This window comes from Microtus ochrogaster, chromosome 7 (genome assembly GCF_000317375.1).
Source record: "Microtus ochrogaster isolate Prairie Vole_2 chromosome 7, MicOch1.0, whole genome shotgun sequence".
Lineage (NCBI taxonomy): Eukaryota > Metazoa > Chordata > Mammalia > Rodentia > Cricetidae > Microtus > Microtus ochrogaster.
The window spans coordinates 1,754,829-1,765,795 of record NC_022014.1 but is presented as its reverse complement, the minus strand read 5'-3'; the positions used below and the strand labels follow the sequence as shown (position 1 = coordinate 1,765,795).

At 54.0% G+C, this 10,967-nt stretch overlaps 1 protein-coding gene across 7 annotated transcripts; it reads left to right on the top strand.

Moving 5' to 3' along the window:
• Positions 1-9: 9 nt before the first annotated feature.
• Rgs11 (regulator of G protein signaling 11) lies at positions 10-9,819 on the top strand. 7 transcript variants are annotated; one of them, XM_026780603.1, is made up of 17 exons: positions 10-157; positions 1,490-1,530; positions 2,043-2,259; positions 2,338-2,444; positions 3,003-3,054; positions 3,159-3,217; positions 3,563-3,639; positions 3,779-3,860; positions 4,357-4,425; positions 5,971-5,994; positions 6,069-6,130; positions 6,226-6,339; positions 6,432-6,547; positions 6,674-6,761; positions 6,840-6,978; positions 8,831-8,913; positions 9,000-9,819. In XM_026780603.1, the coding sequence occupies exons 3-17, from the start codon at positions 2,043-2,045 to the stop codon at positions 9,112-9,114; spliced, it is 1,404 nt and encodes a 467-aa protein (XP_026636404.1). In that variant the 5' UTR covers positions 10-157; positions 1,490-1,530; the 3' UTR covers positions 9,115-9,819. The 7 variants fall into 7 exon arrangements, with proteins under 7 accessions (XP_026636404.1, XP_026636405.1, XP_026636408.1 ...); XM_005349046.3 differs by lacking the exons at positions 10-157; positions 1,490-1,530 and adding an exon at positions 1,537-1,794 and having other exon boundaries at positions 2,043-2,139; positions 2,209-2,259; XM_026780604.1 differs by having other exon boundaries at positions 10-1,530.
• The last annotated feature ends 1,148 nt before the right edge of the window (positions 9,820-10,967 follow it).

Below are 10,967 nucleotides of genomic sequence, written 5' to 3'. Positions count from 1 at the left end.
CGTGTCGTCCGCACCGCGCCGGAACCCCGTCGTCCCCGCCGCGCCCCGCGCCGGGACGCGTAGCCAGGGACCCAGGGCCGCCCCACCCCCACGGGGAGTCGGGTCCCCCGGGATCCCCTAGGCGGGGCGTGCCGGCCAGGGACGCCAAGTGGAACAGGTGCGACGCCCCCACGTCCCTGGACTCCCATTATCAGCAGGCGGCGCAGGGCACACCTGGAGCCCCGCAACCCTCCACCTGCTCCCTTCTTCTTGTCTGGGCAAAGGGGACTCCCGGGGCCTATTAGCCTCCAGCTGGGCCACACCCTGTTGGTTCTGGGCGCCCACACACTGAAGTGCAGTCTGGGCCACACAGAGTCAAGGATCCCTTAAAGCTTATTGGTGCAGACTGTGAATGTGGGGTGGGGGATGTGTCTGTGGGGACCTGGGACTCAGGAAATTCTGCAGGTTCCTATGACCAGGAAAAGAAAGGATGCTGAAGAAACAGAAAGTGGATGCTGAGAGATTTCTTAATCTTGACATCCAGAGGAGCTCTAGGGATGGGAGGGGATGTTGGTTAGCCAAGGCAGATGGCTGGTGAGCTGGGCCTTCAGCTGAAGACTGCAGAACTAAAGGCCTGGATCTGAGTAAGGAAGTTGTTGAAAGGAGTGTTTTTCCTCTCTGGAGAGAACCAGGGATCAACCCACCTTTGCTTTTCTGAGTGGCAGGGACCATGAACGCTGAAGCACTGGGCTAGTGGTCATACTGCCTACTACCTTTCCAAAGCAAAACCCTTCAAGAAGGCCCAGGATTCCAGGGAGACCACCCCTGCCCTTCAGGGAGTGTGTAGTGTTAGACACTGAAATTACTTGTCCTTAGCTGAGGATGGCTTCAGCTGCCAGCAGCCAGAAACCTCCAGAGAATGCCTACTCATCCAGGGAGGACTGCTGTCCTTTGGTCAGCCTGACCTTATGTGTAGGTGAAGCAGGGGGCAGGAGAAGGCTAGGATCTACAGCAGATGTAACATATCTAGGCACTCTCCAGTCTCCTGATCCATTGGGATCAACTCAAATAACATATTGAAGGTTCCTGGCCTCAGTAAGGCAAATTCTCCCTCCTTTGGCTCCAAGCATCCCTTGGGTAGGGAAGAGAAAGAGGGCACCCTATCCTCAGGAAAGAAAGAACCCATTTGTGCCTTTTTATAAATGGTCATTAATCCTGCCAGGTGTGGGTTACATCATACCACTCTATGGCTCCACCATGGCCATACATGGTGCCACATACCTGAAAGGGTACCCTTGGGCCAGTCAAACTACAGCCTTGATCCCACATCCCTGACTCTGCTGGCCCCTGCACTCCTTAAGATGGATAGAGTAGTGCCTACCAAGACCCTAAAACGCTGCTCCCAACCTGGTCCACCTAATCACAGACGCCTCTGCTGGAGTTCTCCATCCCTTGTAAGGTTCATCCTTTCTTACTGTCTCCACCCTGATGAAAACCTGTCCTTTTCCAGAGCTTTGGTGAAATGCCCCATCTCCAAGACCAAGCCCTGAGGTAGGTAGCCACCAGACCAAAGCAGGTTCCTTGCTTGGCAGTTATCTGAGGTTTCAGGCTGCCCCCACGGCAGGCTATCCCAAGTCACAGCCTGAGAGCTCCGTTGACTTGGTCGTGCGGGAACCTGTGCTCACACGGTTAACCTTGGCGGGAGGGGCCGGCAAGGGGCGGGGCGTCTCCTCTCGGACGTCCGCCATGGCCACGGTTGCGGGCTGCACACCCCACGGCCGGTCCTCCCGCACGCAAAGGCCACATCTCAGCAAGGTGCGTCCTTGGCCTGTGGGCATAAGGTTTGGCAGGAGGGGGTCGTGGGAGGCGGCAGGAGAGGTGGGTGAAGAGCACTGGGGAGACCCGGGAAAGCACTGGGAGTTCAGAATGACAGCACTGGGTGGCCCTGGTCCGGGCCTTTGCTGCTTCAGTTTGTTATCCCCGCGCGGTGGCCTGGGGATCCTGGGGGCAACTGCGCGCGATCTGAGTTGTTCCCCCCCCCCACCTCCCGCGCTCGCTCTCAGATGGAGCGGGTGATCGTGAGTATGCAGGACCCTGACCAGGGCGTGAAGATGCGGAGCCAGCGCCTTTTGATCACCGCCATTCCCCACGCGGTAGCGGGTGAGACTCGTGGACACCCTGGGGGAGCAGGGCGCCGCGGTCTCCGCCCACTTCGCCTCTCCCGTGCAGGCAGAGATGTCGTGGAATGGCTGGTTCAGAAGTTCTGCATCTCCGAGGAGGGTGAGAGTCAAGGCACACCGCGAATCGGGGAGTGTGGAGGGGGAGGCTGGCTGAACGCTTAGTTTTCGTTCTCGTCAGAGGCCCTGCACCTGGGCACACTCCTGGCTCAGCATGGCTACATCTACCCACTGCATGAGTCCCGAGACTTGACGCTCCGGCCTGATGAGACGCCCTATAGGTTCCAGGTCAGGCCCAGGGTAGCAGGGTGCACTGCCACCAGGGGAGGTGTGGGGCTTACTGGGGTTGGAGCGGGGACATTGAGACATACTAGACAGGACCCACACCCTCCCCCAAAAGATCTGGACAGAAGCAAGTCAAGGGAGCTTCAACTTTCTAGGGCTGCAGCAGCCATGCAAAGGGCAATGTGCGGAGCATTCAGCTGGAGTCCAGCAGCAGGTCCCAGCCTTGAAAGATAATCCGCTGATGCTAGGGGCCCTGCACCTCCCTCTATGTGTGAGTCCAGGCCACCCCACGCTCAGATCGTGAGCACATCCTTGGGTTATCAGGCTCCACTTCTTCCCCCAGTCAGCTGGGGAGGTGTTCAGAGTCACAGAAGCGGTCCCTTTACAAGACCCCAAGGAACAAAGTGGCCTCTGCTCCAGGTAGAAAGAATGGGCAGTGGTCAGCGGGAGCTTCCAGATCAGGATGCACCCTCTGAGGAGCCATAGCTAGGAACCATAAGGTAGTAGGGAGTAACTGGGAGAGAGATGAGAAGGTCTTGGACATCGTTTTCCCTGCACAAGACACCCTACTTCTGGACAAGCACTCTGTGGCCAGCTGCTGAGCTGGACTATGGTGAGTGGGATGGCTAGAAATCCAGTCTGGGAACTGGGTACCAGGGCAGTGCCATAGGGTTTAGACCCTGATGGCTCCTGTGCACTATGTCCCTATCCTTCCAGCCATCTACCTGGCTAAGAAGAACATCCAAAAACAAGGGGCCCTGGTGGACTACGAGAAGGTGGGACCTCCCGAAGACTAAGGACTTCCAGCACAGACTCATCCCTTGAGCCCACGGCATACAGCCAAGGCCAATAGACAATGCACCTCTACTCAGCCCCTGCCGACTCACTGGAAAGCCCTCATTCCTCTAGGGGAGGCTTAAGGTTCCCAGAAGGGAAGGCAGCCCCAGTTTAGAATTCCCATGGGGTGAGCTGGTTTCTGTACCAGGTGGACAGACACACCCCCACACACACCATTTACACTAAATCCCTGCAGTGCCCCTGGGAGCTGGGGTCTATGTTCTAGAGCTAGGCCTGGGTGTGGGTTACCCACTTTACCCACTGAATACCCTGCTGCCCTCCAGGAACATTATACCCAGCTGCACAAGAAGATCAACCATGCCTGGGATCTAGTAGTGATGCAGGCTCGAGAGCAGCTGCGGTGAGACACCAAACCACAGCTAGTGGGATACTGAGCTCAGAGTGTTCAGGATGGCGAGCTGGGCACTGGCAGCCCCGGGGCCAAGAACATCACATCCCATGGCTCTGTGTGGGGATCAACTTCCTTTCACCTCTCCCAGGGCAGCAAAGCAGCGCAGGAAGGGAGACAGGCTGGTCATTTCGTGTCAGGAGCAGACATATTGGCTGGTGAACAGGCCCCCTGTGAGTCCGTGTGTGGTGAGGGCAGAATTCTCCTGGTTGTCAAAAAGGGTCTGTGTATGTTGCTAAAAGGTTCTCTCAAAACTCCTACTTAGGGTGATGTATTTCAGGGTCTGGGTGGTGACAGGCGGTTTGTTGTTTCTCGGTTGAGAATATATAGGTGACATGGTTAGGCTTGAGGCTGCCTCTTGTCCGGACCACAGAACAAAGCCAGCTTCACTAGTGTATGGGAGACACACAAGCACTAACGCGGGACCAAGGTGGGGCTGAGCCCAGCTACAGCAGAGGGACTGGGTTTCGGGTGGCAGTGTCTGGGAATCTGAGGTCCTAGCATATGGCTTGAGGTCTGCCTACTATTTGGAGGGGATCACCCTGAGTCAGGGTGGTAGAGAGATGGGATTCAAAACCATGTCTGGACTCAGCTTCCACACCAAAGAATAAAGGGTGTTGAAGACTGTCAGGAGTAGGGGGCTTAGCACCCCATTTCATCCTTCTGCAGCCTGGGGTACCAAACATTCTGGAGCAGGGTCCTGAGAGGGGCTCTTACAACTCCAGCCGAGTACAGATGGTAAGAGCCTCATATTTAGCCCCAGCACCCTCACTCCCTGCTGCTTTAACGCTAACACACGCTCGCTCTTCCACTTAACCCACTTCAGAGATCATTGCTCTGCTCATCCATCTGTTTATCCTTTGATCCACCCCAAATGGACCTGATGAGGCAATGCCAAGGTCCCTATTTCTCGCTGTGCCTGGTCTCAGTGCCGCCTGCGCTCCACCTCAGGCTCCCTTAGTAACTTTGTCCTTCTCCTTTCTCCCACCTGCTGCCTGGGTGCAAGTAAGTGGTAGTCCTGGGGGAGAGGGGCGGGGGAGGCTCTTCCCCCAGGCTGAAACAGCATCAGGGTTCCCAGGGAGGTGAAAGGATGACAGACAAGGCTATGGCTTGGGGGACCTGGGTCCCCAGGCACCTCCCTCTAAAGCCTTTGATAACATCCAACCTGGAGGAGGTGGGACCCAGTACAGACAGGTCCTAACAATGCAGCAGCAGCAGGCAGCAACACGTCAGTCACCCCCACCTAAACCACATTCTAGAGCAGATCCTGTTTTTCACAGCACCTGGCTAACTCAGCCCCTAACCTTTTTTTCCGTTTAAAGCAGAGAGACTAGGATGAATGTTGGAAGCCAGGGGCTCATCCACCCCAGCCCCCGGGCCCAGTGTGGCTAAGGAGTTGGGAATAGTTGGCCAGTCTATTGCATGGCTCCTTCAGTCAGCCACACAGAGCTGTCTAGATGTGCCGTGACTTAGTTAAACCCGGCTCCCCTGAGAAAGATTGCTCAGTATACATGTTTTCAGGAAGACTTTAAAGGCCAGGCATGGTGGTATGTGCTGTTACTTTCAGCACTTGAGAAGCAGAGGCAGGTGGATCTCTGTGAGTTCAAGGGCAGCCTGGTCTACACAGCAAGATCCAGGACAGGCAGGGCTACAGAAAGAGACACTGTCTCAAAACAAACAGCCAGGCACGAGGGCTCAAGTCTTTAGTCCTTGCACTTGGGAGGCAGAGGCAGGTAGCTGTCTATGTTCAAGGCCAGCCTGGTCTACAAAGGGAGTTCCAGGGCAGTCGAGCCAGCCAGGTCTATTACACAGAGAAATCCTGTCTTGAAAAAAACAAAACAAAAAACAACAAACAAACAAAACATGATGGCAGACGCCTCTAATCATCCTGCTTGGGAGGTGAAGGCAGAAGGACCAGAAGTATAGGGCATCCTAAACTACACCGTGAGTTCAAGGCCAGCATGAACCAAAGAAAACCCTGTCGCAACAACAAAAATACCTCAAGTCATCAGAAAACATGACAGCTTACTAACAAGTGAAGGCTTTCTAGGAAGCTGGGCTTAGGGTTTGGTAGAGCATCAGAGTCTCTAGATAAAGGTTGTTGAGGCCTCCCCTAGGGCTAGAGCTACGAGGAAGGGACTCCAAAAGTTGGGGGCAGGTCTGAGCCACTCTTTGCTGCATCCTCGTGGGGCAAAGTCTCAGCCCTGGTTGGTGGCATAGAAGGATTCCTGAACCCCAGAAGGCTGCCTTGTAACTCAAGCCTCCCCTGTCTTCCAGAACTAGAGCTCGGATTTCTATAAGTGTGAGGTAGGTCCTAGAAACTTGGGGGGTAGGGACACCCCTCCCCTACCACGGGTCCTGACTCAGCTCTGGTGTCTTAGATCGAGCGCTTCAGGAAGGCATTGGGCAGGAACCGGGTGAAGTCTTCTGTCTGCCTCGAGGCGTGAGTGAGGGGCAGCAAGAGACCCTCCCAACCCAGACCCTTTGTAGAGCTCCTTGTCCCTAAGGCCATCCTGCACCGGTCCCTGGAACCCCCAGGTACCTGAAGTTCAGCAGCCAGCATGGCCCGCACGATCCCATCTTGTCAGGATGCCTGCCCAGCAACCCTTGGATCACAGATGATGTCACCTACTGGGCCATGAATGCGCCCAAGTAAGCCCTGGGTGTTCGGGTAGTCAATCACTCCCAGACTGTTAGCAGGATCAGCAGCCCACTCTCTCTTGCTCTGCCCTCTCCCCTCCCAGGGTGGCTGCCCCCACAAAGCTCCGTGTGGAGCGATGGAGCTTCAGCTTCCGAGAGCTCCTGGATGACCCCGTGGGGCGTGGCCACTTCATGGACTTTCTCCAGAAGGAGTTCAGCGGTGAGGAGCCTACCTTCCTGCTATAGGCACCCTCGAGGGGGGGAGACCACTGCCTGGGACCCTGCCCCAGGCTTTCTCTAGCCTTCTCAGTGGGACCTCTAACCCTGATTGCTGCCCTGTCCTCAGCGGAAAACCTCAGCTTCTGGGAGGCTTGTGAGGAGCTGCGCTTTGGCGGGCAGGCCCAGGTCCCTGCCCTGGTGGATGCTGTCTACCAGTAAGTGTGTGGGAGGGGAAGCTAGTTGGCCATGGCTCAAGCCCAGCATGGGCCTGCTATGTGCCATCTGTGTCCCAGGCAGTTCCTGGCCCCTGGAGCTGCCCGCTGGGTCAACATTGACAGCCGGACAATGGAGTGGACCCTGGAGGGGATGCGCCAGCCTCACCGCTATGTCCTCGATGCGGCCCAGCTGCATATCTACATGCTCATGAAGAAGGTGGGCACATCCTGGTGTCGCTGCCGTCACAACCCTGCCTGCTTTGCTTTCAGTTCTGTTGGCTTCATAAGGAGCGAGCACAGCCTGTGCAGCTCACTGCCCTGGTTTCAGTAAACCAGCGTGGTGGCATTCAGACCCCACCATTGCCTGCTGTCTTTTGCCTGGGCGTCCGTTCCCCACCCCACCCGTTTGTGTACTCTCTGGTCATCTAGTGGTATAGATGGAGTCAAAGCTCGATTCTTTACAGTGCTGATCAGTTTTAAAACAATTACCTGGGTCCTTAGTATGTGTTCAAAGGGGTTAGCAAGTTTTTTGGTTTGTCTGAGTCAGGGTCTCACTCTATAATCTCTAACTATCTATAAATGTCCAGCTTGCCTTTGTAGGCAAGCCTCCTGCCTAGCCTCCTGATGCCGTTTAATACTATAATAAATAGATTTCTTAGGGCATAGTGTCGCAAACCTTTAATCCTGGCACTAGGGAATCAGAGGCAGGTGGATCTCTGTAAATTCAAGGCCAGCCTGATCTACATAGTGAGATCCTGTCTCAAAAACAAAAACACATGGATTTCAACATATTTAATAAGTTTCAGGCCAGGCAGTGGTGGCGCACACCTTTAATCCCAGCACTCGGGAGGTAGAGGCAGGCAGATCTCTGTGAGTTTGAGGCCAGCCTGGTCTACAAGAGCTAGTCCCAGGACAGGCTCTAAAGCTACAGAGAAACCCTGTCTCGAAAAACCAAAAAAGAAAAAAAAAAAGTTTCAACCTGTAACAATTGATTATCATCATCATCCTTGTCATTAGAGCCAGTCTCCTGTAGTTCAGACTGGCCTTGAATTTGCTATGGATGCCTCTGAACTCCTGACCCTTCTGTTTCCCCCTAGACTGCTAGGATGTCAGGCATCCATCCTCATACCATTAAAAAACATCGTTTTCTCAAAAAACAAAACAAGCAAACAAAAAAACAACAAAAAAAACCCCAAAATCTAGGTGTGGTGGTGCACAGCTTTAATCCCAGCACTTGGGAGGCAGAGGCAGGTGGATTTCTGGGATCTCTGAATTTGAGGCTAACCTGGTCTATAAAGTGAGTTCCAGGGCAGTCAGGGCTACACAGAGAGACCCTGATTTGTGAGTTCTCCCACTTGGACTCAAGCTGACACTCCTGGCCTGGTCATCTTAATGATCATTCAGTGACACGGCCTCCTGCTCTCTGGTGTGTGTTTTGAGATGTATGTTTTTGTTTTTGTTTTTTTGAGACAGGGCCTCTCTATGTAGCTCTGGTTGTCTTGGGACTCACTATGTAGACTAGGCTGGCCTTGAACTCAGAGATCCACCTGCCTCTGCGTCCTGAGTGCTAAAGGCATGTACCACCACACCTGGCCTTAGTGTGGGTTTTTGTAGGTTTTCTCTATTTTTCAAGTGCTCTGCCCTTTAAAGGACGATTCTTTCTTTATAACCTCACTATGTAGCCCAGGCTATCCATGAACTCATGCTCCTCCTCCCTTTGCCTCCCAAGGGTTGGGATTACAGGTGTGAGCCATCAAGCCTGGCTCCACTGTGCAGTTACAACCCAGCATTCTTGCCCTGCCTCTACAGAGAGGTGGGAGCACTCTGGCTCCTCATCCCTGGCTTCATCCCTCCATGTGTGAATACGGTGCCTCTTGCCCATGTTTCACAGTCACCAGATGGGTGACAGGTCTCTCTAGGTCTTGTTCTGGGCTAGTGTTGGATGGTTGCCCCCACCCCCAGAACCCTGTCCTGAATGGCCTATGAGCAAGAAGATGGCTGGTCCCAGAAATGCCTGACTGGACCTGGCTAGGAAGTGGAAGAGTCAGACAGGATGCTGTCTCCTGCAGGACTCCTACCCGAGGTTCCTGAAGTCTGACATATACAAGGGCCTGCTGGAGGAAGCTGTGATTCCATTGGAGACGAAGCGCCGGTGAGCCATGCCACCACCCAAACCCATGGAGCAGGGAGGACCCTGCAGAAAGACGACCCGGGTCCTCAGCACTTTCTTATCCCCAGGGCATTCCCATTCTTGCGGAAACCTCTGCACTCAAGCCCCAGCCCTGTTCTTCAATCTACCCCTGAGGAGCCTGCAGTGACCAGCACCCCTGCAGGTGGCAACGGAAAGCAATAATTGGATCTTGCCAGTCACCTCACTTTACTTGTGGGGTCATGCTTTCCTGGACACTGGGCCCCCAGCACTGGTATCGCCCTGTGTAGAGAGCCCAGCCTAACTATAAGGCCCTTGGGCCTCCACTAAGGAAATCCTCCCCTGCCTAGAAGGGACTGGTCCAGCCACTGATTCCTAGTGAAGAGATTTCATTGGCTGAACCCTACCAAGACAGGACTTGTTCCTAGAAGGTAATTCTCAAAGTTTCTGGTATTCTGTCATCTTAAGTTCAAAACTAGGTGGCCATCTCTTCTCTAGAATGTCAAGTTAGTGACCCATGAAGAGATACTGGTCTCCGGTTATGCCATCCTATTCAGGAGGGCTCCAACACTGTGTGGGTTCCTTGTTCTGCTGGAGCTTCTTAGTAGACAGTATCTGCAGGTACCACATTCACCACTGTACATGGCTTCTCTTCCACTCGTCTTACCAGATCTGTAGAAAGGCAACTCCACGCTGCTGTCCTGGTTGTGATGCTCCCAGAACCCCTAGGGAAGGTCTTTGCCAAGGAACAGTCTCCCTCTCCAGGCTGCCCCAAGCCGCTAGCATTGCCATCCCTGCCCCAGAGCTAGAAACAGATACCTCCTTCTGCCATGCAGCTCCCACCAGGGTTGTCCCCCAGTCTCTGCTCACAACTCATTTCTACAGAAATAAAAGATTCAAGCCCTTGCATGTGATGTGTGGCATCTGTAGTGTAAGCATGTCATATACTGGTGTGTGTGAAGAGCAGGGGGCGGGGATCAAGGGTGTGGTTCTGGTATAAAAAGCAGGCTGGAGAGATGGCTCAGTGGTTAAGAGCATTGCCTGCTCTTCCAAAGGTCCTGAGTTCAATTCCCAGCAACCACATGGTGGCTCACAACCATCTGTAATGAGATCTGGTGCCCTCTTCTGGCCTGCACGCAGGCAGAATATTGTATACATAATAAATATATATAAAAAAAAAAGCCGGGTGGTGGTGGCACACGCCTTTAATCCCAGCACTTGGGAGGCAGAGGCAGGCGAAACTCTGTAGGTTCGCGGATCTCTGTAGGTTCGAGACCAGCCTGGTCTACAAGAGCTAGTTCCAGGACAGGCTCCAAAACCACAGAGAAACCCTGTCTCGAAAAACAAAAAAAAAATAAAAAAAAAAAATAAAAAGCAGCCACTACAGGTCTGGCAGAATGATTCAGCGGGTAAAGGTGCTTGCTGTCAAGCCTGATGACCCGAGTTCAATCCCCAGGACCTATGTGGTAGAGAGAACCAATTCCCAGGCCATGTTATCTCTACCATGGAGGGTGCCCATTGTGCTTGGGCTGCTGAGTGGCCCATTCCCCTCAGGCTTTGGTGGTCTCAGTCTGCAGCCCTGAGGCCCTTGGTTGCATGAGTGCAAGAGAAAGCCAGAAACTTGTCAAAGAAGGTGTGAGCAGACAGGATGGTGCCATCTGTCCACTGTCCCCTAGAGCAGGTATGCCCAGCTGCAGGAGACTCAACCCAAAGCAAGCCCAGGGACCCTAAGAAACCTTGGGCGGGCTAGAGGGGAAACTGCCTGGTCCCTTAATGATCATAAACAGGCCAATCAACAGCCATTAGGTGGCCTTCGGGGAGCAGGGTAGAGAGTATAACCCAGCCTGACTGGTGTCTGCCCTTTGACCCTGCACCTCATCCTGTGCAGTGGAGAGCCTGGCTCCTGAAATCTGGAGGTACACCCTTCTCCCCCATCGCCATTTCTTCTCTGAGTGATATGTGTGCTGAGTTACCTTTACTTCTCAGGGTAAGGGACCAATTTCCTGCCTTGAAAACACCTATCCATCACCCTCAGCCTTGAAAACACCTATCCATCA

Excerpts from the sequence above, each read along its gene's own strand:
- Rgs11 (XM_026780602.1), top strand. The coding sequence starts at position 1,726 with ATGGCCACGGTTGCGGGCTGCACACCCCACGGCCGGTCCTCCCGCACG. Across the intron at positions 3,218-3,562 it reads CCCTGGTGGACTACGAGAAG|GAACATTATACCCAGCTGCA; the intron begins GTGGGACCTCCC and ends GCTGCCCTCCAG. Across the intron at positions 5,995-6,068 it reads CGGATTTCTATAAGTGTGAG|ATCGAGCGCTTCAGGAAGGC; the intron begins GTAGGTCCTAGA and ends CTGGTGTCTTAG.